At 39.1% G+C, this 25,863-nt stretch overlaps 1 protein-coding gene across 1 annotated transcript; it reads left to right on the top strand.

Annotated features, from left to right (window-relative positions):
* The first annotated feature begins 5,554 nt into the window (after positions 1-5,554).
* LOC127647994 (voltage-dependent calcium channel gamma-1 subunit-like) lies at positions 5,555-25,652 on the top strand. Its single transcript, XM_052132547.1, has 4 exons — positions 5,555-5,933; positions 19,151-19,225; positions 20,696-20,833; positions 21,959-25,652. The coding sequence occupies exons 1-4, from the start codon at positions 5,693-5,695 to the stop codon at positions 22,189-22,191; spliced, it is 687 nt and encodes a 228-aa protein (XP_051988507.1). The 5' UTR covers positions 5,555-5,692; the 3' UTR covers positions 22,192-25,652.
* The last annotated feature ends 211 nt before the right edge of the window (positions 25,653-25,863 follow it).

The raw sequence follows: 25,863 nt of genomic DNA, 5'->3' as shown, positions 1-25,863 counted from the left end.
ATCTTAAATTCTGTTTTGATGAAGAAAGAAACTCCGATACATCTTGGATGGACTGAGGGTGAGTAAATTATCAGCACATTTTCATTTTTGGGTGAACTATTCCTTTAAGTTTGCCTATTTACGTAAAGGAAAATAGTTTTTTTTACATGAAATCCTCATTCTCCAAAATACAGTAGTATGAAGTTTAACAAGCCTGTCCGTGACATTGCCCATGACTTGCATCCTGTCTAATGGCCCTCATTAACAGCCCGTTTACTCAGTATTAAGTAATTAGTCCACCTGAATGGCCTGGTCAGCTCCGTTCTGCCACATTAATGCCCATCCAGTGTGTGGCACAGATTTCAGCTGATGGGGAATGGCACAAACAGACTTGGTATGCAACAGTTCTATTTTCAGTGACCTTTATGGAGATGGCCCTGCGGGCTTGGGAAAATCTAATTTAGCTTGAATAATATTGCCTGTCATTAGGAAATGCATACAGTCTATTCACCTCCTCCACAGGCTTTGCATATAATTTGAAACCAATCAGAATTGTCTTTCCATTTGGACACTAACTCATTTAAAAGAATCAAATTATGAACCATTTATTTTGAATTCAAAGGAGGCAAATGAAACGCCGGAGACCAGATGAGATTGATTTTGCATTACGACGGTCATGTACGCGTGTCATGCTCAGTGCACCTCAGGGCTTTGTTATTGTTGTTTTTTACATTTTTGATGTTGAGTTTTAGAACAGATTTTTAGTTTTGAAGCCAAAATTAGCATTAAACTTGAAGTGTCTTGAACTGAGCTAGGTTGCAAAAGAGCTAGAAGGTGCGTTGTGGCACTTATTGTACCATGAATTTGCCAATGACAAATATTCGTTTAATTTGTGGTGTGAAAGGGCCTATCCGTCTTGCTTTTTCGAGTCACATTTGATGCGTGAAAGAGCCTGACCACACACTAAGCGATTTGTCTAAGTTTCTGTTGTAGACAACAGTGACAAGCAACTAAAAGGAGCAACAGTACATTTTATTGATTCTACTGCTATAGTGTCACACTGAGTAACCCCGCCCATTGTGAATTCTCATTGGTCCAAATCATTACTCTTCAAAACTGTACATTAAACATGAAATACATACTGCTTGGCTGTAGTTCTGCCACGTGCACAGCAGTTTAACTTTTACAAGACAGACGAATAGCTTGTAGCAGGAATCTAATTGCATCACTTCTGGTTAGAACACAATTTTAGCTGAATTTATAAGACTAGCACCGGCGGTGTAGATGTGTCAGACAAGGGTGAGGATGCTGTTGTGTTGATGTTGATTGTGACAGACTAGGTGAGATTTTTCTCATCTGGCAGTTAAGCTGTTGTTTGTAACCCACAAACATCAGTGTTTGTGTAATAAAACTGCACAATAGCTGACTGCTGTTCCAGAATCAGGTTTGTATTGGTCTGAATTAAAAAGCTGAAAAAAAGGTTGATTTACCTTTATGTGCCACTTCTTTTATTCCGGAGAATCAAGGTTGTGTTGTTAATTGTTTCAACAATTTAAATAAAATAAATTGAATTAACAATATAACTTACAATATTGTTTTTATTATTATTATTAAATATATTCATTATTTCTGATATCACTAATGGGTCACATGGGTTACCCCATGTGACTCTCCCCTCCCTAGCAACCGGCATCCTCACCACATACTGGATTCGAACTTGCGACTCCAGGGGTGGTAGTCAGCGTCAGTAACCCTGAGCTACCAAGGCCCCCTAAAATACATTTTAAATTATCTTCTAAAGCAATACGATCCATGTTTAAGTACTTTTTTAAAGATAGACCATAACTTACGGTAAGATTCATGAGAGTTCTGAGTTCACACAGTCTCTCTTGAGACGTTTTCATGTTGGCATGTTACAGATATAACCTCACGTTCTCCTCTCAGTTGAGAAATCCAGGATAAGCACACTATGCACCATTGTGAGTAAAGAAACAGATACAAATACAGATCTAAATCAAAGCCAACCAAACTTCTGTATAACGTTCCTCCATGAATTGGCTTTGCTGGCACACATGAATGCTTGGTTGTGACTTTCACATAAAAAAATTTAAATAACAATAAAGAGACCAAATTTCATCTCTCATGATAAATGTAAGTGCAGCGTAGTTCTAGCGGGAAGACAAGCAGCTGTACATCATCGCACCATTAGCTGGGTAATTCCCAGCCAATCACATGTAAGCTGTTGCTTTATAAGTCTGCTCACAATCTATTAAATTGCCATTTCAGTCTACTACCACGGCAACCTCCACCACCCCACCACCACCAGTTGTGTCCCGTCCTGCACGGGGGTAGGCTCCTCGCCCCTGCCTCCTATCTCCAGCAGGAAAAGACGGTTCCGAGTACAACTTCTTCGGACCACCAGACGGGGCTCTACGCCAAAGAGAGACATTATTTTTCTGTTTTATATTCATAAAAATAAATGTAATCTTAAATGTCACTGAAGTCTGCAAGTCTTCCTGATAGAACAATAATGCTGACTAAAAGCTGGGTTAAAAATAGTCACCTCATTACATTACATGCTCCCTGTTAATGTAGTTCTTCACATTTGTCAATTCCTGAAAGACTGAAGCGTGAGTGGTGTGTTTGGAACCGCAGCGGCATGCAACCTCGGCCCAATCCCTGTCAAATCCTATCTATCTTACAGAGCCTGTTATTGAAAAATACATTCAAATGAGCCCTCCGCCTCAATGAATTTGTGCACCATTATTTACACATTATTTACACATTAGTTTCAAGATGTAGTTCCTAAACATGTCGCACCTCAGGATAGCAGCTCTTTTTCAGTCATAGGCGCTCCATTTTTTGTGCGTGCCATCTTTTGACACGTGTTTTGTGTAAAAATGGAAGGCTGCAAAAGACTTTTCACTAAATAAAATGGGCCAGTGACCTGAAAAGTGGGCCACAGTGTTTTATAAAAAGCTCAGACTTCGATGGCTGGGATACGTTACATTTAACACATGAGGGTGATTCAAATGTGAGGGGCATTATGGCTGTTTACATTCTCTCTACATCTTCTACAGTGAGTGGCACTGGAAATGATTTAATGAATGAGCAGCTGTGTGAAGACACTACCAATTATGATGGGTAAACATTCTAGAAAGTTCCGCTACATTGATCCAAGTCTATGGGAAAAATGTATTTTGCATCTAGCCAAACATGGTCAGGGACAAAAACTAAAGACAAGAACTAAAGGAATAGTTCACCCAAAAATGATAATTCACTCACCCTAAGGCCATCCAAGATGTATTCTTTCTTCATCAAAACAGAATTTTATATTTTTAGGATTTCATTTCAGGCCTTCACCATTTTTTTTGATGGTCCAAAATGCATATTTGGTCTCCAATCGACAAATAAAGTTGTTCTGAACCCAAACGATTGAATATATTTAGAAACAAAACAATACTTCTATACTTTAAGGAACAAAAACCAAAATAAAATGATTTTATTATATTGTTGCTGGTCCCAGGCATTTCCAGTTGAGCTACAGGAGCATATTGGCTACTGGATGCCATTCTTGTTATGATTTCTATGCTGATAAATCCCCCAATTGGAAAATAATTGAATGGATTATTTTCACTTATTTTAGGTGAGGCAAGTAGCTTATTTTGAGCTTGTTTTTCCACACCAGGTCCCTTGTTTCTCTATACCATCCACCCTTCAACCAGAGTACTCTCATTTTAAAAAGAACGTAATTAACTATTCTTTTATTTCATTCTAATAATTTACCCTTTGGAAAGGTGGTTGCAGAATACCAGAAACGGAAGGGAAAAAAATACATTTTCTGCCCAGATCGAGCTGAAATAAAAAGTATTTAGTTTTTAGTCCCTGACCATGGTATTACTCTCTGATACCATCAATGTACCACCGTAGTTTTTGTCAGTGGCTTTATAGATGGTTACTTGTGTTCATCATTGAAATTCAATTCGGCTTTTGTTTAATTAATTGAATACAACAAAGAACATTTACTTTCAAATGATAACAAAGAAACATCACCAATGTGACCTCTGACCCTGAGAGAAAACATCTTTAAAATGACATTTCAAACAACTGTGAAACGTAAACGGAGATATTTAAATTCCAGAAAAATACTTTACCTTATACAAGATTAAATGAAACAGTTGTAAACTAGATGTTTACATTTTCTAAAGTTCGCGTGATATGAGCGCGAAGCGATCATCTGTGTTCCGCAACTGCTTTCGGGTCCTTGAATAACGTATAACGTGCGAGTAAGGGCAGCCGGTGGACTTTTTGGTGCCCTCCTAGAGTAAGATGGTGCCCCCCTAGGGAGTTGGTGTCCTACGCAGACTGCATAGTCTGCTTATAGGGAGCAGCCGTACTGTTCATATCCATAGCACAAATAGGACAAGTTACACACCCAAGTTTAACAATGAGGGTTAGTTCAGGTTTGTTCAGATCCTTGACCCTAAGAATGAGCTTAGCAAAACCAATAATGATGTTTGCCTAAGCAAACACCACTAAAAACTCTTCATATATTTAGGCAACTTAGATGACAGTAAGATTCAATAATGGGAAATTACTATAGGAAGTAACAAAGACAGAATATAGTGATTGTAGTCTTTAACTGAAACTATTTATTTTGATCTCCAGGTGTAGCCTCTCTCACTCTGACAGGGGGAAAGTAGATCATCTACTAATAAAAGGATATTTCCCATGAGCCTCTTGGATGAAGCGAGCAACTGCAGAATGGGAAATAATTAAACTGCCTTGGAAAACCAAGGCACAGGATAAATGAATACCTTAAGTCATCAAAATCAAATAATCTGAGATGAAAAATTATATTCAAGTCATGTAAAATGTATCAGATGTCCAGAGTACTGATTTGTTCCTCTTACATTTTAAGATGTTAGCTAACATCTACACAGACATGTGCCCTCTGGCTTTTCAAAATTGGTTAGAGTTAACACAGTTTTCTAACCTCTAACCTAACACTCAAATTATAGGTCCCACTTTATATTAGGTGTTTTTAACCTCTGTGTACTTACAGTAAGCACTTGATACAATGCACTTACTGTGTACATACATGTTGTAGCTCTCTACTTACATTCAGGATGACTAGATTGTAACCATTTGTCATGTGAAAAGGCTCTCAATATTCCCATTGGATTATTCATACACTGGTAATATGGAGTCTTGCAAGCAATCCTAAACCTAACCCTGACCCTTCCCCTTCCCCCTGACCCCAAACTTTACCCTACCCATAAGCTTGGTAGAAGCAAATACAAATCTCAAAATAATTTAGCAAAAAGCATGGATGAAACAAAAACATTATATTTAATTATTTTATTTTTTTATGTTAGGACATTAGTAAAGACTCCTAATGTAACATGGGACCAAATGATACTTTTCATATGAAGGTTGTAATTCTAAAGGCACATCCCACCATACTAATAGAGTATTACTGGGAGGGAAAGCGAGAGAGAGAGTGAAAACTAGGGCACTATTATGTGGTCTCTTTTTCCAACCAGAAGCAGTGGTTTATGGACAGCGAGCTAGAGTGAGGAGGTGTTGTCGTGTGACTTTTACATTTCTCTTAGTGTCTGAGAAGTAAACTAAACCAAAGTGTATATTCAAGGATTGTGACACTTTCAAACTACGGCACAAACTCCATTTGAACTTATCTTCAACTGCCACCATGTTGGAAGACAAGAAGACCAAGGTGAAGATCACCTTCCTGGTTATTCTGGTGGGGATCTCATCCATGTTGGCGGCAGTGGTGACGGACCACTGGGCAGTACTGAGTCCCAGAGTGGAGCGGCTCAACACCACCTGCGAAGCAGCCCATTTTGGACTCTGGAGGCTGTGTAAAAAGAGTATCTTCATTGTGGAGGAAGACCCTCAAGGCAAAGGATGTGGTCCCATCAGCCTGCCAGGAGGTAAGGATGTTGTTCTTCAAATGATTTTTCATAACGATCATTGGCACATCCAACCGTTCCATCTGATGTAGCCCAAAGGCATGGATCTATCTTCCACATGGAGTTGTTGGAAGAAAATCTCATTTATCTTAATTTTTTAAAGGGAAATTGGGGAGCAGAAGAAGTTAAGCTAACTATCATACTCTTTCACGCAGTACATGACTAAAGTGAACAGTTTTCCCCATCATGGTATGCAAAGAACAATTGTGCAGTTCATCGTTTAAAGATGAACCAACAATATGGGTATAAATCTTTTCTTTGAATAGCTTCAAGGGTCTGTTTTAATATAATTGCACCGTGTGTCTTTGAATTGCTTAGTGTGCTCGCTGACCAGGCAGCTTATGAATAGAATGGGCATTGATATGTCATTTATGAAGTCATTGGGTTGTGTAAGTCTGTAATAGATAGGGCAAGGTGATTTATGAGCAGAGCTTTGGTGATGAATTAATGAAAGGAAGATGAACTGTATCTACCTGTGGGAGATGGGAAATAACTCAACTGTTCCTGACGGTACACTTGGGAGGGATCAGCCTCATTTCATTCCTGTACCCCAGCTCATGAGGTGATAGATTAGAGCAAAGGAAGAAATGAGAACAAAACCTGTAGTATCTACTGTTCCTAACAAATTCACCATCATCCGTGTTCTGGAGACAAATGTATGTCAACATTTAGGTCTTGTGAAAGACAGATGGTGGGGTACCCTGCTAAAAAAACAGATAAAACCAGCCCAAACAGGTTTGCTGGTCTAAGCTGAACTACCAGCCTGGTCAGGCTTTTCTGTTGGCTGGTTTTAGAGGGGCTTTTGGGTACTTTTCAGCTGGTCAGGTTGGGAGACCAGATAGACCAACTGAAGATTTGCTTGGCCTGGCTAAGAGACTTACTGAAACCAGCTAAGACCATCTTAAAGCAGCTAAAATCAGAACAGCTTGGACACAGTGGGAGACCAGCTTAGGACCAGCTTTGCCAAGCTGGGAGACCATCTTAAACCAGCTAAGCTTATACAGCTTAGGGCTGGTTTAAGATGCTTTTCAAATAAGTGTATACCAAGGGTCTTCAACAGGGGGTCCGCAACCCCCAGGGGATCCACGGTAGTACCGCAAAGGGTCCACAAATTATTGTTTTATCCACCATAAAATATGTTTTCCTCATTATATTTAACATCATTTTTACTCAATGAAATGAACAGTAATTTTCAAATATATGTATAAATTTGATCACTCATATGAGATGAAGCCTCCATTTTAGTAACCTTATAAAAGTTGTTTTATTTGGCATGGACAGGGTCAGTTTATCTATCTATCTTATACTTTTTGGAGGAGGGTCGGCACAGGGATTAACAAGGAAAATTAAAAATGACACTGTTGCAGACCAGTGCGGTTCCTGCTGAAACGACCAGCTAAAACCAGGCTAAGCTGGTCAGTTAGCTGGTTTCAGAGGGGGTTGGAACACTTTTTAACTGGTCAGGCTGGGAGACTAGCTAGCCTCGCAGTTTGAGCCAGCTTGGCCAAGCTGACCAGCCAAGACCACCCAAGATCCGTATGACCAGCCTGAAAAACTAAGACCAGCTTGACCGGCAAAAAAAAAAATTCTAAACCCCTTTAAAACCAGCATTACCAGCTACTGTATGATCAGGCTGGGTGACCAGCTAAAACCAGCCAACTAGCTTATACTTGTTTTAGCTGGTCTTTTCATAAGGGCAGCATTTAATGATTATTTCAATGGATTTGCAATGTAAACACCATGAAGTATGTACAGAAAATAGTATGGTACTGTAGCACCATACATGTGTTTATAGGCATAAAATGCAACTCTCAGTTGTATACAATATATAACGGGGGTCCTGGCTCCGTCTCTCTACCCACAAAGGGGTCCTTGGCATGAAAATGGTTTAAGACCCCAGGTGTACACTATAAATGAAATGACTCACGAAATGATCATAGTATTTGGGATGGATGGATGAAGCAATTCAGAACAAGTGGGGTAAATGGGTATTAGGCTCTCAACTGTGTGATGCAGGGTGCTATAGGAGTAATATAGTGCATCCTCTGTTTGCCACAACTGAAGTCAAATGGGGTAATCAATTCCTGTCAGCCAGCATGTGCTCCTATGAATAACCCTGTTTATATGCACTTAAGAAAACAGTTTATTCCAGGGTTTTTGCAGAAGGCACTATTCTGAAATGTCACGTAAACAAGAATGCTGATTTTCTTTTGCTACTTAAGCGATTAAGAGAAAGTGGTTTAACACACCTAGGTTTCTCTCTGAGAACACGGCTTAATGTGGTCATGTATACGCATAAGCAGGATTCTGATGGGTGTTTGAAGAGTGCACGTGCTTGGAACAGGCTAGGATAGCAAACGTCATAGGATAGAGCCCAACAGCAAGTCAATACAGTGGAAAGAACTAAAAGAGTACAGTGGGAAAATCAAATACACTATAAATGTAAACTATACCCAATTTTACATACAATTGTAAGATACTGACTGTCCCTCACATTTGTGCATGCGCTCATACATTGAAGAAATCTGTAGAGTTTTACGTAAGAAAGAAGCCCCACTATTGCATCGAAATTCCGTGCAGGTCACATTAGAAAGTTAAGGAAACAAACACAGCAACAACTCTGGAATGTCTGGTAAGAAAGCGAAGCAACAAAGAGTAAAATGGCAGAAAAGCGATCCCAGGTTTGTTATTTACGCAATCATCAAAATGATGCTGCTGTGGGAGAAGCTGCTTACTGACCAAACCACACGTATTCAGGAGTAAAGAGTTTGCCGCTTATGCAGTGCATGTAAACAGGAAAGTTGTTTTCTCGCAAAAATCTGCTTTCTCGCAATAAGCCTCTCTCTGGTGTTATGTAAATGTAGTCAGTGTCTGGGGAGGATCTCCCCTTAAGCTAAAGCCCCAAGATTAAATTGTAACTGTGGCTGTTGAATGAAGGAGGAGCCTATAGGTCTACAGTTCCGAACAGTCTTTCCAATAGTTTTAAAGGGGTCATATAATGGTACATGCACTTTTTCAAGTTGATTGTACTGAAATGTGTGTTGGCTTTGCCTGTACACAACCATCCTATTATGATAAAAATCCATCCAGTGTTTTTGTTTTAATCTCCTTATATATTTTCCCCTGCCTCAAATCGAGCCATTCGACCGTGTGACGTCACACGGTCGGACGCCCCTCCCAGGATTGTTGATTGACAGCAGTGTTTCAACACAGACCCGCCCTCGCTCGTGAGCGAGCTGTCAATCATAGTCCGTCATCATTGTTGATACACTGGAGCAGAATGGCGCCTAAGCGATTGTGGTGTTCTGTTCTTACGAACACAGCAGGCATTTTGATGTTCCTAAACCTGAACCGCTGAAGACGCAGTGGCTGAGTTTTGTTTACGATGGGAATATTCCCCACGAGCAACGTCAATGCGTTCATGTTTGCGCTAATCATTTTTCACCAGACTGCTTTATAAACGAGGGTCAGTATAAAGCTGGTTTTGCTAAGAAGCTGCTGCTGAAAAAAGATTTGGTACCAACTATTTATATTCCATCTGCACCTCCAGAAGAAGTAAGTGTAACGTTTTATTAACCTTTATATTAATCTTTGCAAATCGCTTGCACGCTTCACAATGAATGTGGCTAATGTTTACACTCAGGGTACATTACGGCATGTTTTCCATAACGTTACGACGTTCTCAATATAATTCATAATCCCACGTTTATAATGAACAACGCGTTATGTTATTGTGTTATTAAAAACTGTGTACGCAGGTGTTACAGTTAACATGGTAACACTAAGTTACACCTGGTTTATGGTATGTTACTGATTAAGAAGTAATGTCAATGTTATCCACAAGTTTCCTACGTCCCATGAGGCATTGCGTCAAAAGTGGGCGTGACTTCCGGTTCGAAGTAAACAAGCAGGAGTTGACACTCATTCATTCATTAGTTGACCGTCATTCAAGATTTAGCGATCCAAACTTAATGATGTGGGAACACAACCTCAACGAAATTAAAAGGGGTGATATAACAGTACCTTTACCATCCGCGGTAGATGGTTGGGAGGATGACGTGAAGAAGTGGCCTCGTATCACGTATGGTAACATTTTTAGCTATTTTGTAGATTCAGTAGCCTGTGATGGTAAGGCGATGAGCAACCTGAAAAGCTCAGAGGCATATCAATATCTACACAGTGATAAAGTCGGTCGAGTGTTGATTAAGGACGTCGGAAACGACCTTGCGTATCTAAAAGCTGACATTGAGCCGAGCCAGAGTTTGCACGTAACACATCATAAGGCTTGGGTGCTAGTTTCAGTGGCAGGTGAAGTACAGACAGCGGGTTGTTCATGTATTGCAGGGCCAGGACGCTCTTGTAGTCATGCAGCAGCACTTTTGTGGAAGGTCAGTAAAGTTAGGACAATTAAGGGCACAAAATGTATTATTGTATATTTTTTATTAATTAATAAATGTACTAAACTGAAATGTTTACTGTGTGTCATTCATGTTCTGTATGTGTTGCTTCACAGTAGCCTTGACTTAAATTATTTATTTTAATATTGTTGGATAATAAAAAATTGAATTCAATTTAGGTTGAGAATCCAACATACCTGCAGATGTTTAATGCGTAGTTGGGGGAATGTTTACACTGTTCTCAATATTATTATAATATATAGGCATGGTATATAAAGACATGGCTTATAAAGGCATGGTTACAGTTGTGGGGAAACAAACCACAATTAAAATAAAAAAATACACTGAATAAAAACATATTAGACACTTAGTCATTGGCTTTTGAATTTATTTATAAGAATAAATGAATGTGTCATTTGCACATTTGGTTAACAGTTGTATTCAGAACATTTCATTAAATAAAAATAGCAATACTATACTGTGAAAGTACACACACTTCTCTCTTTTGCAGAATATTACGAGATTGAAAAATCTTAAGAATTTAAATTTACACAGCAAAAGAAAATAGCTGTCTATGAAACAACAACTAAAAGAAAAGGTGTTGGTATATCAAGGCAAGGCAAGTTTATTTATATAGCACATTTCATACACAATGGTAATTCAAAGTGCTTTACATAGAAGAAATTAAAATAATCAAAACAAATAAGAATAATTACAACAGTTTAGAAAAAAAAATCAGTGCAAGTAAAAGTTGTGTATTGGTTTATACAGTTGATAAAGTTATAGAGAGAATTGAACATTTAAGCTCAAGCTGATTGTGTAAGATATGGTGACTATGTTCTAGAAATAAGCTCTCCTCGCAGATTTACGAGTGCTGCACAGATTTTTAGTATTCTGTCGATTTTAGGGACAAAATGAATAGGCACAGTTTGAGAGAGGATCTTGTACACCTTAAGACGTCTGATTGCTCGCTCAATGTGTATGCGGACATTAGCAATGCGTCTTGTGCGCAGTGACCTGCTCATTTGTCAGCTGGCATTTCTTGCGCGTAAAAGCTGGCATGATCAAACGAACATTCCGTTCCTCTAGCAGATCTCTGATGGTGAAGCCACGGTCCCCCATCACCTCATCTCCAGCACGCAAATGGTCGAGAAACCCAGAGTTCTGTGTGATGAATCTATCGCTACATTTGCCACCGTAAGCCTCTGAAATGTACATAACCATACCAGATGGAGCAATTGCTACTAGATACTTGACAGTATTGTTTGCATAGTAGTGACTATAAGATTCAGTTCTTGAGTCCAGATTTTTAGCCTTCTGCAAGACACTTTCTGTGCAGTCAATGACACAAGTTGTGTTGGGGAAATTGTCCTTAAAAATTTGCTGCAAAGTGGCTTTTATTGTTTCAGCGGCAGCCATGGAATGAGATCCTGGGTGTGCTCAGCAATCACATCTATCCAGAATGTCAGTGTTTTACTGACCTGACCAGGTGACATTTTGAAGCGTCTAGCTAAATCGGCAATAACAAAGTTCTGTCTAAGCTTCATTAATGTCAAGAGGATTTGGTCCTCTGCTGAAAATGCTGGCGATGTGGGGGCAAAGCGTTGCAAGCAAGACACAAGGGTTTTGAATTCGAGAAGTGGAATCCCTGTGTACAGCAGACAGTCTGTATAGTCTTTCAAAACACCATCTGCAACAGGCAGTGTCCTCTCAGTGGATGGGGCAGTTGTCATACCACATGTGATGGTAGGTGCTTTGGAGTAGGTGTGGTCATCCATTGTTGGGTCTGACCACTGTGTCTGGGCATCATGAAAGGTCTGTGAGGTAGGATCTGGATCCCCAGAAACCTGCATCACAATAGGCTCATCTGCAGGGAATACATTAAGTACATATTTAGCTGTGGCGGTCTTATATTTAGCTGGTTAGTCCTTCAATGACGATTTGTTTAGTGGCAGAAAAAACAAAACAATTAGGGGGCATTAGAGTCTTGAAAAACATCTAGACTGCGTTTAATATCATCAATATAGATATTCTGTAACATCTAATGTTAACTAATAGAGGAAATTAAATTAGCATCTGTCACTGTGTACCATTGTGCCCTCCAAGCTCATCACAATAAAAGTTTATGCGAGGTAAAAACATCAGGCTACCTGTCTACCATCATGGCACAGTTTTTCATATATTAATAATAAGTAATTCAAGAAAAACTAAGGAAAAAACAAGCTAGTTGACATTAGATTAAATGTTAAGTTACCTGTTGTTGTTGTTGTTGTGACATGTCGAATCCTAGGTCGGCGTCTCTTCTCCGGTGGCTTCTCAGTAACCCATAAAGAGCGTTGGGTACGGGTTATCCAGTGTTGGCTTCTTGTCCACGAAGTGAAACGAGCACACAAACAGGTGTTTTGGAGGTGTTTTTAAGTTTAAGTTCTTCCTCCATATTCTATTTGATTCAGTCGTCTTTTGGGAGGTGATGGAAACTGTATAATCGTTCACAGGAACACTCAGATTTAGTTTTAGGCTTATGTTCAAAACACTCACGTTTAAGCCACTGAATTAGTTTAGTGCGGTTATATGTACAACCACCGAACAGCACATGTTGTCCCTGAGCTCCGTAATCGACATCTCTCATTAATGTTTGCGACTTTAAATAGTAGAAAAATGTACTCGAAAAATACCTAACCTCTTCGCTATGTAACACAAAATACCGTTGATTTACTACTTCCGCCACCTAACCGGAAGTTTCACCCACGTTCTATTTTACAGTAGCGCCCCCCGGAAACAGGTGGATACGGAGAATAACTCCAGAACGGAGGGGCGGGGTGACCAAAGCTCATTATCATTTAAAGTCATATGCTCTGAAAAGGCGTGATGAAAACAGAGCTGTTTTTGAGCAGGTAAAATTAGTGTTTTCTTAAAATACTAATGAGAATTTTTAATAAAAGTATATTACAAAGTTTTCATTTAGACCCTAAAGATTCATATTAACTTGTACAAAAATGGCATTATATGACCCCTTTAAGACCTAATTATTCATAGTAATTACTTATTTAGACTTGATAACAGCTAATTAACCATGACAGGGCACTCTGTCATGTCATCCATTATGTTGTTTCAGCCACAGATGTTCATGGACTGTCTGATACATATAGCACATAAAGTTGGCAAAGAGCTTTCTCAATGCAGCAAGCTCCCATGTGATTGGCTGTCTTTACGCAATTTACAAAAGTCTGAATTTTCTGGGAGGCTGCCCACAATCTACCAGGAAATAGTACTGTATACAAGTTCCCTGGCTGCTTCTGAGGAAGAACTGGTAACTGAATTTGCCTAAATGTGTTAAGCTCATGGCACCACATTTTTGGAAGGTATTTCTCAGTTTAGTTTGAGACATTGAGGCTCCACTTTTAATTTGTATTAAGATGCACTTTGAGAGAACGGACAAGTGAAAAAATGGTTGAAATGTTGTTAATTGTTCAGATTTGGAGGAGGGATATTATGACTGCATGCATGCACTTTTTCACAATTTCGTTCAGATAAAAAATTCCGTTCATAACCGGCAAGGTTGAAGTAGGCGGTTGTTCTATATTGATGCATTAGAACATGTAAGGGTTTACACAACATACAGAATATATATGTTTTTGACCACCTCTTACTGTGGTTGAAGTGGACAAACCTCAAAACGATTTGGACCCCATTTACAAATATTTTTAGAGTCGCCTCAAGAAATTGTAAAAATGGATCACCAACAATGCATCTTAATACCAAGTGTAAATGGGTCCTTAGTAGTACGTTAACAATATATCCTTGAGTACACCTATGTGTTCTACTTTGTTTTCAGGGTTACATCTGATTTCAGATATCTGTCCCCAAACATAAAAAAAACATGTTGTTGATCGCTATATACAGTATGTTGATCCCACAGCCCCATTCTGCCTAAGTGGGTGGATCTGAATTAACTGCAATGTGAACCAGACTTTATGCTGATAATCAAAAGTCTGCCTATGCGAGACGAACCATGATGTATATAGGACTCGCATTTATTCCCATATAGATCTAAATGATAATTTCACAGTTGAAATCACTGGAAAATCTGTCAAAATGAAAGAAATCTGTGCTTCACCAACATTTCAAGTATGGCACTATACAACTCCAACACTGTATAACAATGTGCAGCACAAGTTTGTGTTTGCCCTAACCAAGAGATAGGAGATACCAGTCTTGGCAGATACCTACTAATTCTCCTACTGTCCCAGTGGAAGAATTCATGTTGGAATGGTTCAGTTAACATCTAACCCTGAAACTCCACAGACACCTCACAGAGCACAACTGATCAAATGGATGTCCAAAGAGACCAGTTGTGGGCCCAGATCACACTAGCCTAGTAGAGGAAACATCATAGCCTGGGGAAAGGCTAGATCTGGAAAGCCTCTTTAACTGATGAAGCCATAAGCCATTGGTGCCCTCCTGCCCACCCTCCAAGACCTGTATGTCTCCAGAGTGAGGATTCATGCAGGTAGAATCACTCTGGACCCCACACACCCTGCCCACGCCCTTTTTGAACTGTTGCCCTCTGGCCGGCGCTACAGAGCAATCAGCACCAGGACAACCAGGCACAAGAAGAGTTTTTCCCACATGCCATTTTCCACATGAACAATTAAACTGCCTCAGGAATTCCCCATAGTGCAATAACGTAAATACATATCTCATGCCCCAAACTTGCACATATGCCATTATATTTGATATGTCCTATTGTTTTGAATGTCTATTTATACTCTTACATTGTTTATATTCTGTCTCACTGTAATGGTCTGTGTGCACTTGCTTGTTTCTCCGATCAGAAAAAATTAAATAGAAAAACCTTGTGTACATGAGCACACTTTGCAATAAAGCTCATACTGATTTTAATAAGCCAAAACATTAGCATTTAAGAAGTTGTATTCCTCCTTGCTCAATGATTTTTGGCTTCTTTCCCAGAATTGCTTCTCAAAGGAGAGCCTATGAGTGTTGGCAAGACTCATCAAGTTCTTTAAGGGAATCTAGCGTCTGACAATCATTCAATCCTCAGGTCTGTTAAAGTGACTCTAACGCATCTCAGTGGAGTTAATTGTGTTAAAATGACCATTTTATGGAAAGATTGGCTTGGAACTACTTCAAAATGTAACCACTGAGTGATTCTGATACAGCATTGTAGCTGATGAAGGAATAGTTCACAAATCTTCATATTGGGAAGGGGGATAATGTTCCCTTCCACAATAGTGCTCAAATGTAATTTGTGCAAGCATATATTCAAACTTAGCCAGATTTGACATCAATGAGACCAAACGTCAATGACACCAAGATGATCTCAAGAGTCTCATTTCTGAACACGACATGCGCAAAGTTTGAACGTGCAGAAGCGTGAATGATATATGACAGCCTGAGCTTGAGATTTGAGCTTGGCAGTCCCTGGCCACTGTATGATTTCATAATATTGCAAAGAGCTGCAAAACATCCCCTTTTTGTGTTACATGGAAGAAAGTATGCTAAACAGATTTGAAATCATATTAGGGTAAGTAAATAAATGAATTGTAATTTGTGGGCACAATATTCCTTCAATACCCTTGTACAGTAGTGGCTTTATCTCAGTTTGGCAGCCAAACATCTGCAGAGGCATGAAGGCCCTGGAGGAAGCCACCATTAGCAGGTTAGCTGCTTTACATATGTCCTCCTCTTACATTGACCCAGAATCTGACGGCCACTCTCTGTTTGTGGACATAAAAAGGGGACACCTCTGTTTTCTTGAGCCACTGCTCTGCATTTACCTGTGCGAAAACGACACAACAGAGCTTGGAAACCTGGCACCAAAAGTGATTTTTTTGGAGCAAGTTTTAATCAAGATGTAAAAAAACTAATATAACAGACACTGCAACCCAGCTATTGACTTCTGCCCTGAAATAAGTGATTCCATTAACAAATCTGCAAGGTCAATGATACACTCTAAATCACTATTTTCGGCACCTCATTTCGCAAGGTGGTGCCACTGAGCTGAAAGGGTTCACTATGTTCTTTTAGACCTTTCGATCCAATCGTGCTGAAAAATAGATCTGCCTACATGCAGAGCAAGGTGTGCTGCATAGGACTTGCATCCAATATATGCCAGGGGGAAAAATGACAGATTTTCAAGAGATGCCATTTTCAGTAGTAAGCCTCCTTCATCTGTCTGATAGAGGCATTCAAGTACAGACCGATCACGAATGAGTGAAAAGAATCTGAGTGAAAAAATGGGCCCCAGCACACTCACAGTGAAGTGCTTCTTCATTCTTCGTTCAGAGCCAAAAAAAAAGTTCAAAACAGCTGAGCAACACATACTCTTTACTTCATACACTAATTCAGACACTGGCTACACTGCTGGGGGTGGAGTTTAAAGGAACATTTAAACATGAGGACACTCAAGACAACATTTAAAACATTAGCTAATATGACTTTAAAATGTGTTATCAATGACTTAATGCCTCATTCAAGATCAGTAAAGGAAGCTGTATTAACGACTTGATGCTTATTTTAAGTAATATACACAGTATGCAGTAGATAATGTGTAATTTGTAATGTTTACCTTGTGCATTTATGGCGCTAATGGCATGGCAACTACTGCAAAGATGGCTGTATAAAAGAGTGTTAATGGGTAGAATACAGACCAAAGAATTATGATAGACATACCTTACTTTGGGTAGAGGTGTGAATGACTTTTGGCTGCAGACGGAACATGAGTGAATGGGCACTTAAGAGTACTTGAGTAGATTTGATTCATTTTGGAGACTAATTAAACCAAAAAAATCACATGACGTTCTTAGAAAATGTCTCTATGTGAACGACCGTTCAGATGTGGTTACGTTTGCACCAGCTGTAATAACTGCATGCTGTGTGTGTTTATGTTGACAGATCTTAACTGACTGAAAGGGAATTAGCTGTCGGCCTCAAAGTAGGTGGAGCTCCAGTTCACACCTACTGATGACTTTGACCAATGGCAGTAAGGTGTTTAGCTGGCAGTAAAAAGTTTTCCTGAAAGTTCGCCCTGGCTAGCAGTTACGAACCACAGAAATTAACTCAAAACAACGTTTTTTTTTGGCCAGATTTTGTTCTAAATGTCATCAAACCCATTAGTTCTTTGATTTCGTAGGAAGTGTTCAAGGGCCTTAAGTATTATCTGGTAAGAGGTAGAATGTTGTAATGCCTTTACTAAAAAAATTTAAGAGACTATGTACAGTCACTGTTCTTCTAAAATATTTTTTTGCATTCAATAGTTACATTTAAACCTAAATTAGATTGCCAAAACCAATGTTCATCAAACGGCACTGTTTAATCAAAATGATTGTGCTCCCTTTCTCTCTTGTTCATGACAGGGATGCATGTGTGCTTAGTGAAGTTTAATGGAGACTCGCTTGTGGACAAACAGTTTTGCAAAATGGAAATATGTGGCTGATTTTGAATTCATAACATTTATATTTCGTAAAATATAGAAAATAACAGTAAAATGTAAGTTATGCTCTGGAGAGAAATAACTCTCAAGCGCATTAAATGGCACAATCACTCTGTCAACGCACTTGTGTGGCAAACAGCCCCGTCCTTCAAGCTCTTTTTCATACAATGATCATGGAGATCACTGCCTGTCAAGGTGCATGACATCCCTGTCTCCAAAACTCAAATGTCTGCCATCCAATTAAATCACGTCTCATGTTGGCGTAAGGGTATTGAGATGCTAACAAAGGTTTATTTTTGTCCAGACAATGGACCACGACGCAATGCGTGTATTAGCCCACACATGGCACCACACATCACGACCAAAAGCTCTCCAAGGTTCATTGTGAGATGAACTCATCCAAAACAGCTTACTCTAGCGGCCTGTTATGAACGCTCAAATAAAATCTAAACTGAGTAAATGATCATGATCTAAAGCAGCACAGCGGCAATGCATCCCATCCCCTCGCCAATGTCTGTATGCCTTTACTGATAAAGCTAAGACCAGCCTGTTGCTAGGTAACCTATACATAGGTCTCCCCAACCCCCCATCCTTGGTCCTGTGTAAGAAAGAGCTCCTGTGTTTCCTCTGTCTGATTCCAATCTCCGGTCTCTCTCTTGGCTCAAATAAATTGAATCTAAAGAAGACGTGCCTACTGTCTGAAATCTTTCATAACTTGACTCTTCCAGTTGCCCTGGGAAGTAAAAGGTACAGGTCTTAGATGGGACGTTGTGATCTTGTAGACCTATAACCCTTTTGAACACATGTGCCAGAAGCTCTTTTCAGTTAACTACCCAAAAAGGGGTGAATGTTTGGGTTGCACTCAAGGCGTCAAAGTTTGTCTGGTTGGCATGGTCTAGTTAGCCCCAGCTGGTAGATGCCGTAATTACACATTTATGGTGGCAAAATATAAAAGTCGAAAATCAAGCCTTTTTCATTTCTTGGGATAATTTGTCTCTTTCTCCAAAAACTGCAAACATAAATATACAATGTGCATACATGTATCCTGCTGAAATATCCAGCTTATATCAGCCTTAGCTGGTTAGTTGGTCTGTTGGCTGGTTTTACAGTGGTTTTGGCACTTTTCAGCTGGTTGAAAGACCAACTGTCTAGCTTAGCCAGGCTGGGAGACCAGCTTAAACCAGTTTACACATGAATGGTTGTCTTCTAGCTTCGTCTCTGTGTAAATGTCAAGCGGCTCATTGGTAGTTCAGCTGCATCGTAATGACAGGCTAAGGCAGCACCTGGAAATCTCAGCTACAATCACTGTTTTCCATCTCTTTTCGCAGTGAAGAACTGCTCCTACTTCAAACACTTCACATCAGGGGAGGAGGCCGAAGTTTTTGAAGTTAAGACTCAGAAAGGTATGGTTTTCACCCTTTGAAATCAGGTGAAGATGGTGCAAATGTTTCCACTTTAGACCAGGCAGAGATTTGAGGGGTTGGAAACTCTGATCCTAGATCAGCGTAAAAGAGTAACATTTACCTGCATATATTTGAGAGAGAAAAGGAAAACCTGAAGGTTTGCAGAATTCAAACAATATATAGGGACCAGAATATCATAGAGACTTGGGTGGACTCTTTTGGGCCAAAAAACAACCACCTAAAAACCACCCGAACACCCAAGGAACTGCATAGTAATGCACTGTAAACCTCCCAGAACACCGTAGAATCTGCATAGCAATGTCCTCACCACAACAAGGACCTAATTTGTCTTATGGCTAGAGCCTTGTCAAATGACCTCTTGGCTAGACATAATGTCCACCAATCACAGGCAGTGCAATCTGGCAACCAACTGCAGCCATAGGCATTATGTTTTCTGCCTGCCTGAGTAAAGAACATCTTGGCTATTTCATGCTTTAGCTCAGTCACTGAGAACAAACACTTCGTCGTCACACACTTCCCGCACCGCATCCTAAAACATCAATAGTCATTCACACTATTTATCTGTCTGCATTAGTAATTAATGACACGTTAAATGCAACATAAGTCTGGAGGTCAGACTGATTAGCCAGATAATCGGAATTAGCAAAGTAGATGACGTTATTCCCAAATACTTTCGTTTTCTAGTGAATACAAGGTGTCTGCAGTGTATGATGAATGTGGGTTATTTTGTTGGAGAAACAGATTGATATAGATCACAAAGCATGACATATAAAAACGTGAACACTAATAAAAGATGCTAAAACCATCAAGTATCAATAATAGCTATCTTATATTGAAACTTCTGTTTTTTAGTAGTTGTTTCTAGAAGTATATTTCTCATTCGTTTTTTAAAAGAGTTTTTACAGTTACATATGACAATGAATACACATTGCTGTAAAGTTCTCACTCTCCATAGGCATTTAAAAAACAATCTTTAATTCGTTCTAAGCCTCGAATCAAACCAACCAGCTTCAAGATTAATCAGAACATTAAAACATTTCAATTTGAATCAAGGAAGTGCATGAAGAAAAGACAAATGTAGGCTTTTCTTTTTAGTTAGCTTATGGTTAGCATGCTAACAAGTTAGCCTGCAAAGCTAGCATACCCAACAAATTCTTAGGTCATTTTAATATTTTAACTTATTAGAATAGTCAGGCTATTAAAGATACTACATAATTGGTATGACAATATTGTATAAGTATATGTGCAATCATGACATGCATTTTTGATCAGGCATTTCAAATAGTTATGCCCTCAGGGTCCAGAGGGGTTTTGATTTTGTGGGGGTATAAAGGATTTTTATGTCACCTGTATGCATAACTGAATAGGGCCTAAATGTTGAAATCCCATAAGACTGGAAGGACTGGTTTTGCTTTGATCCAGGCTCACTGTGTGTTTTTCCTCTGCCAGAGTACAACATCTCAGCTGCTGCTATAGCCATCTTCAGCTTGGCCTTCATGACTCTGGGCAGCCTTTGCCTCCTGGGGGCTTTTGGGAAGGGCAGAGATTACCTACTGAGACCAGCTGGCATGTTCTTTGCTTTTGCAGGTAAGCACAATGTTAAAGGTACACTCAGTAACTTTTTGCTCATGACATCTTAAACTTACGGTGACACCTAGTGGTGTGGATGCAGCGTCATTCAAAATCAAGAGTTTTCAGTTACAGATGCCATTGTAGAAATTCACAATTAACAGTCAGCCATGATTAATTTAGCCCAAGAATGAAAGTGTCTAATAACAAGATGGTTACTGAGATTAAGCAAGTAGTATTTAAGCAAGTAGTATTTAGCTGGTCATGTGATTCTAAAATGGCAGCCCCCATGAGGAGACCCCTCCCCATATAGAACAGCTTTTCTAAGGTTATTATTAGAGTCCTCATCTCATGTGAGTGCTCTTGATTTTGTACATACGTTTCAAAATTACAGTTCATTTCTTTAGAAGTAAAACTTCTAGAGAGTCTAACATTGAAATGTGTTGCATGACTCGTGTTATAAACAGAGTTTCAAGTTAAACATAGTTTGAAACTTTGAAAAACACTTCTCGAGACCCCTACAATCGGAGGTGCGCTCAGCCCAGCTGGGTTTGAACACAAGAATATGTTTTTCTTCATAATGTGCTGTCTGCTGTCAGTAAGTGTAGTTTGTTAGCTGTTCAGCTGTGCACTGCCTATATGTACAGCTGGAGTTGCGCTTAATGTCCCTCGCTTACTGGGACTCGCAAAAACATGAGGGTGGTACTTCAAGATTCAATTGCTCAGACGGTAGAAATATTCCTTATTATGGTCTGGAGCATGATAAATTCATTTTCATCAAAAAGTGTTGGGTAAGTTACTCAAAAAAGTTATTTACTATAATACTAATTATTAATCTAAAATTGTATCACATTATTAATTTCTTTAATTTTAAGTTACAAAAAACACAGAAATATTTTTTGTTTTTCTGCTCAACAAATTCAAATTTCATATTGTTATATTTCCTGTTTGTTCATTGTTGAACACCATTCATCTGTCACAGTAACACAAACAGACGTACATATGAATTCATATTTGAAATGAATTATATAGTACATAAATAACATTATTTAAAAATGTGCAAGCCAAGTAATGTACTTAAAATTAATTACCTTAATTGAAAGTCAATAACTGTAACCTCTGTGGCCTTTCTCTCCCTCACAGGTCTGTGCATCGTCATCTCCGTGGAGGTCATGAGGCAGTCGGTCAAACGCATGATTGACAGTGACGAGACCATATGGTTTGAGTACTACTACTCGTGGTCGTTCTCTTGTGCCTGCGCAGCTTTCACCCTCCTCTTCCTCAGCGGTGTCAGCCTATTCATTATCTCTATGCCACACATGCCGAGAAACCCCTGGGAGACCTGCATGGATGCTGAACCAGAGCCCATAGACTAGTATGACGTTAACTGCAGAGCACAGCACACCATACGACTGACCATGGATTCATGCTAGCAGTGTGAATGACAATGAGATGCAATGATGTGATAAAGATGCATTGGTATTTTTAATTGAATTAACAGACAGAAGTGACACAAGTTCTAAATATCTATATTAAGTTCAGTATCTATAACATAAATTTGATACGTTTTATGGTATTCAGTATTCTGAAAACATTTCTACAGTATGTGCATTCATGCTTATGAGCAATATGAGGATATTTATAGACTTTGTAATGATATGTAAAATACATAATGCATTATTTCGGAAACAGTGCCACTAGAATGCAACAAATCAAGTTTTTGATGAATTATTGTTGAATGACAGCTTTCCAGTTTCAGCAAATACGGATCACACTTTAGAAAGCGGTGAAACTATTAACATTATTAATACAGGTTTATTCTTTTACAGTTCTCCAGGCTTTGCTATATGATTGTTTGCATGTCTCATTGCATGTACTGCTCTTAATCAAGTAAATGTGATCTGCCCCTGCGCTGTCAATCAAGAAAACCAACACACTCACTGAACTACAGCATTATTGTGCTATTCATAGAGTGGCCCCCCAAAAAACTTAAACCATACTCCATTGCATTAGACAAAAAAAAATAAGTGGCTCAAGCATACTGTTAAATCTCATCTTTTTTAGCTTGTTAGGTTTGAAATGATAAAACATATGTTAGTGGAACATGCCCATAATTAATGTGATGAACTACACCTGTGGTAACACCTGTGTGAACTTGAAGGGAACCGATTTAATATTTTCATATAAAAAAATAAAAAAAAGCCTTGCTGTCTCAGTTGGTTAAAAGAACATCTTTGTTAAGCTCTGTACAACAGTATTTTGATTATAACTATACAATGAAGATTTTGAACATAGGAGTTTTGCAATGCAATGTAAAAAATATAAAAAATAAGAAGGTTGTTATGCAAAAAGTTTAGGGCTTAACATGTTAAATGTTGTTACAGCTCATGCTTAAATGTATAGGTGCAGATGCTTTCGAATAAGAATATTATAGTGAATAAACTGCAGTGTTAATGTGGCACTAACATAATTCACTAACTATAAGTTAAGCCTTGCATGGGCTAAAACATTTAATCTCCATTTATTAATAAAGCAATAGCATCTTCCCATTATTGAAAGTCAACATGAAATCAAATAATCATAGATCAGCATTAGCCGCCTCGTGGCTGCGGCCAAATCTCAGCCGTGCTGATATAGGGCAATACAGCACTCTTGCAATATTGCTTTATTATCCATCTCTACAATTAATTTTTTGCTGACATCACTAAGCCACCACTTGTCATACAAAGTCCACTTTCACCATCCAATCAAATCAAGTCCTGTACTACATTTTGTTCTTGTTAAATATTGTATTTCAGTCAAAGGTATGTCACATTATACAAGTAAAATGGGTTGCAAATGCTGTTTCTGATTGACTTTTAAGGGGTTTTACAGTGACCAGTGGGCAAATAACAGAATCTTGAGGGAATTTTCTGAATAATTACTGCCGACAATGTTTCTTAGTTTAAAGGTGCTCTATGTAATATTTTTACTGTATTAAATCATAAAACTACCATAATATGTCATTAGAGAATAAGAAAACATGCTAAGTTGAAATACTGGCTTCTCCTATAATAATGCTTCAGCCAGTATACTCTACTTTGAAGTTTACATTCTGGGCTGGAATTTCTGTTTCCGTTTTGGCCTGTGTGATCCCGCCCACTGCCCACTCACCAATAGTATTTAGACACTGCCGGGTTGACAGATTTGAACAAGTTTGCAGGATGACAACACTGCGTGCTGCAGCCATGGAAGCCAGCAAATGAACTGGATCAGAGATGACAGATTCCACCTGACCTAAATTCCACCATGACCAGAGGCGTAGTAAAACGAGAATAAATACTGGCGATGCCTTTGGAAGATGGAGACAGTTTAAAGCCCAGAAATCCTTTAAAACGGATGCAGAGTTGGCTAACTTGCGCTTTGAGTTTGGGGCAGGCAGACAACTCTCCAATATTTTGAAATTGGACTGCAGTACCCATTTCAAACACTTATCAATTTTACATATAGCACCTTTAAAAAAAGTCAGCTTGCATTGTTATTAGCTTCATGAAAAATTGTTCTCAAAAAGCTTTTTTTTTTTTTTCTCGGTTCACCAACCACCTCCTGATCACGAGAAAATGTCTTATTGGCCTCATATATTGACAGAAGCATTTTGTTTGTGTATTTTGATTAGGTGAGCACCAAAATGTATTAAACCCTTATAAAACCTCACTAAGAAGTTTAATTTCCACAGTCTTAAAAATATATTTTGGAAACAGTATAGGTTGACTTTTCTTTTGATAAATTCAGTCGGAGTTGACCGAAATTCAAAACACTGCCTCCAGTGGCCAAAGCGGCAAGTGTTGTTGGGCATATGGGCATGTGCGAGCTCAATTTTCCGGGTGTATTGTCCACAGAGGGGCATCAAAACAGAGTTGTGAAGCGGACGGTTTCCAGCTGCACATGCTGTAATACAGTAAGGAAGATTGTATATTTTAGAAACTTCACCCAAACCTAACCATCACTTTAGTAAAAATATTTGAGGGAAAAACGCAACTGCCAAATCACACTAGTCACTGATAACAAGAATGCCATTACTTCCAGGTTTCAATGTGGGATCTGAACTCTGGTCTCCCACACTGGTGTCAATGTACCTCCAGTCAAACACACATAATTGAATATGAGCCGGTGCAAAAACATCCGATGGGAGATGGTTAGCAGACTCTTATTTTGGCCAAGGGTGTCACACATGCCAACTGTTTTACGGAGATCTCGCTCTCTTCAGTCAGAGGCATGACAAACTGGGCAAAATAAAATGGTGGAAGGTTTACGAATATCAACTCCCTTCAACTCTCTCTCTGAATCCCGGTCGCGTGGAGCTTGCAGAAAAAACAACAGGATTACCACGTGGACGTAAACAGTTTATGCTTGCGCACACAAAGAGTGAAGTCACAACACCATCCTACCGGTGTCTGTTCTGACGCAACCAAAAGAGAGAAGCGCTCGTAAAGATTGACCGATATGACTTGACTGCCAAAAGGCTATATTCACGTTCTGATGATGAACTGACCTAGAGATTTCTTCTCTGTCCGGGTAGTCTCTGACTGATTGTTTTGGTGTGGATCCATGTGCGATTGCCATGTACAAATATGCCAATACCAAATTAACCTAGGGATAAAACGCACCGGGTTCAGAAACCAATTGTGAAAACGCCCTTAGGTTGTGATTCATGGAGATTTACCTTGTGAAGAAGTGAATGATTATGTATTTATCACCTCCATGCTTGCCGTAGAATGCAAAAAACTCTGTATCAAAGTCGTTCTAGTATGCACTGTTCAGTGAGTAAAGAAATTACGTTCAATAAAATCATTTTTGTATTGTGGCTCCGCTTTGATTTAATTTTAGATCAGCAAAAAAGGCAGGGAAAACGCTTGGTGACAGAGTCACTTAGGATCAGCGATTGTGATGGTCTACAGCCGAGAGTCATGAAAACATTCATATCAGCTTGACATCTTGTAATTTCTTCAGTAAAAGAAGCTCATTGGTCACTTGATGAGAACACAAGACCCTGTTTCAATGACAGTTTT

Source organism: Xyrauchen texanus, chromosome 8 (genome assembly GCF_025860055.1).
Source record: "Xyrauchen texanus isolate HMW12.3.18 chromosome 8, RBS_HiC_50CHRs, whole genome shotgun sequence".
Lineage (NCBI taxonomy): Eukaryota > Metazoa > Chordata > Actinopteri > Cypriniformes > Catostomidae > Xyrauchen > Xyrauchen texanus.
Note: the sequence above shows the minus strand (reverse complement) of the source record. Positions and strands in the feature narration are given on the sequence as shown.

Excerpts from the sequence above, each read along its gene's own strand:
- LOC127647994 (XM_052132547.1), top strand. The coding sequence starts at position 5,693 with ATGTTGGAAGACAAGAAGACCAAGGTGAAGATCACCTTCCTGGTTATT. Across the intron at positions 5,934-19,150 it reads TCCCATCAGCCTGCCAGGAG|TGAAGAACTGCTCCTACTTC; the intron begins GTAAGGATGTTG and ends CTCTTTTCGCAG. Across the intron at positions 19,226-20,695 it reads TGAAGTTAAGACTCAGAAAG|AGTACAACATCTCAGCTGCT; the intron begins GTATGGTTTTCA and ends TTCCTCTGCCAG.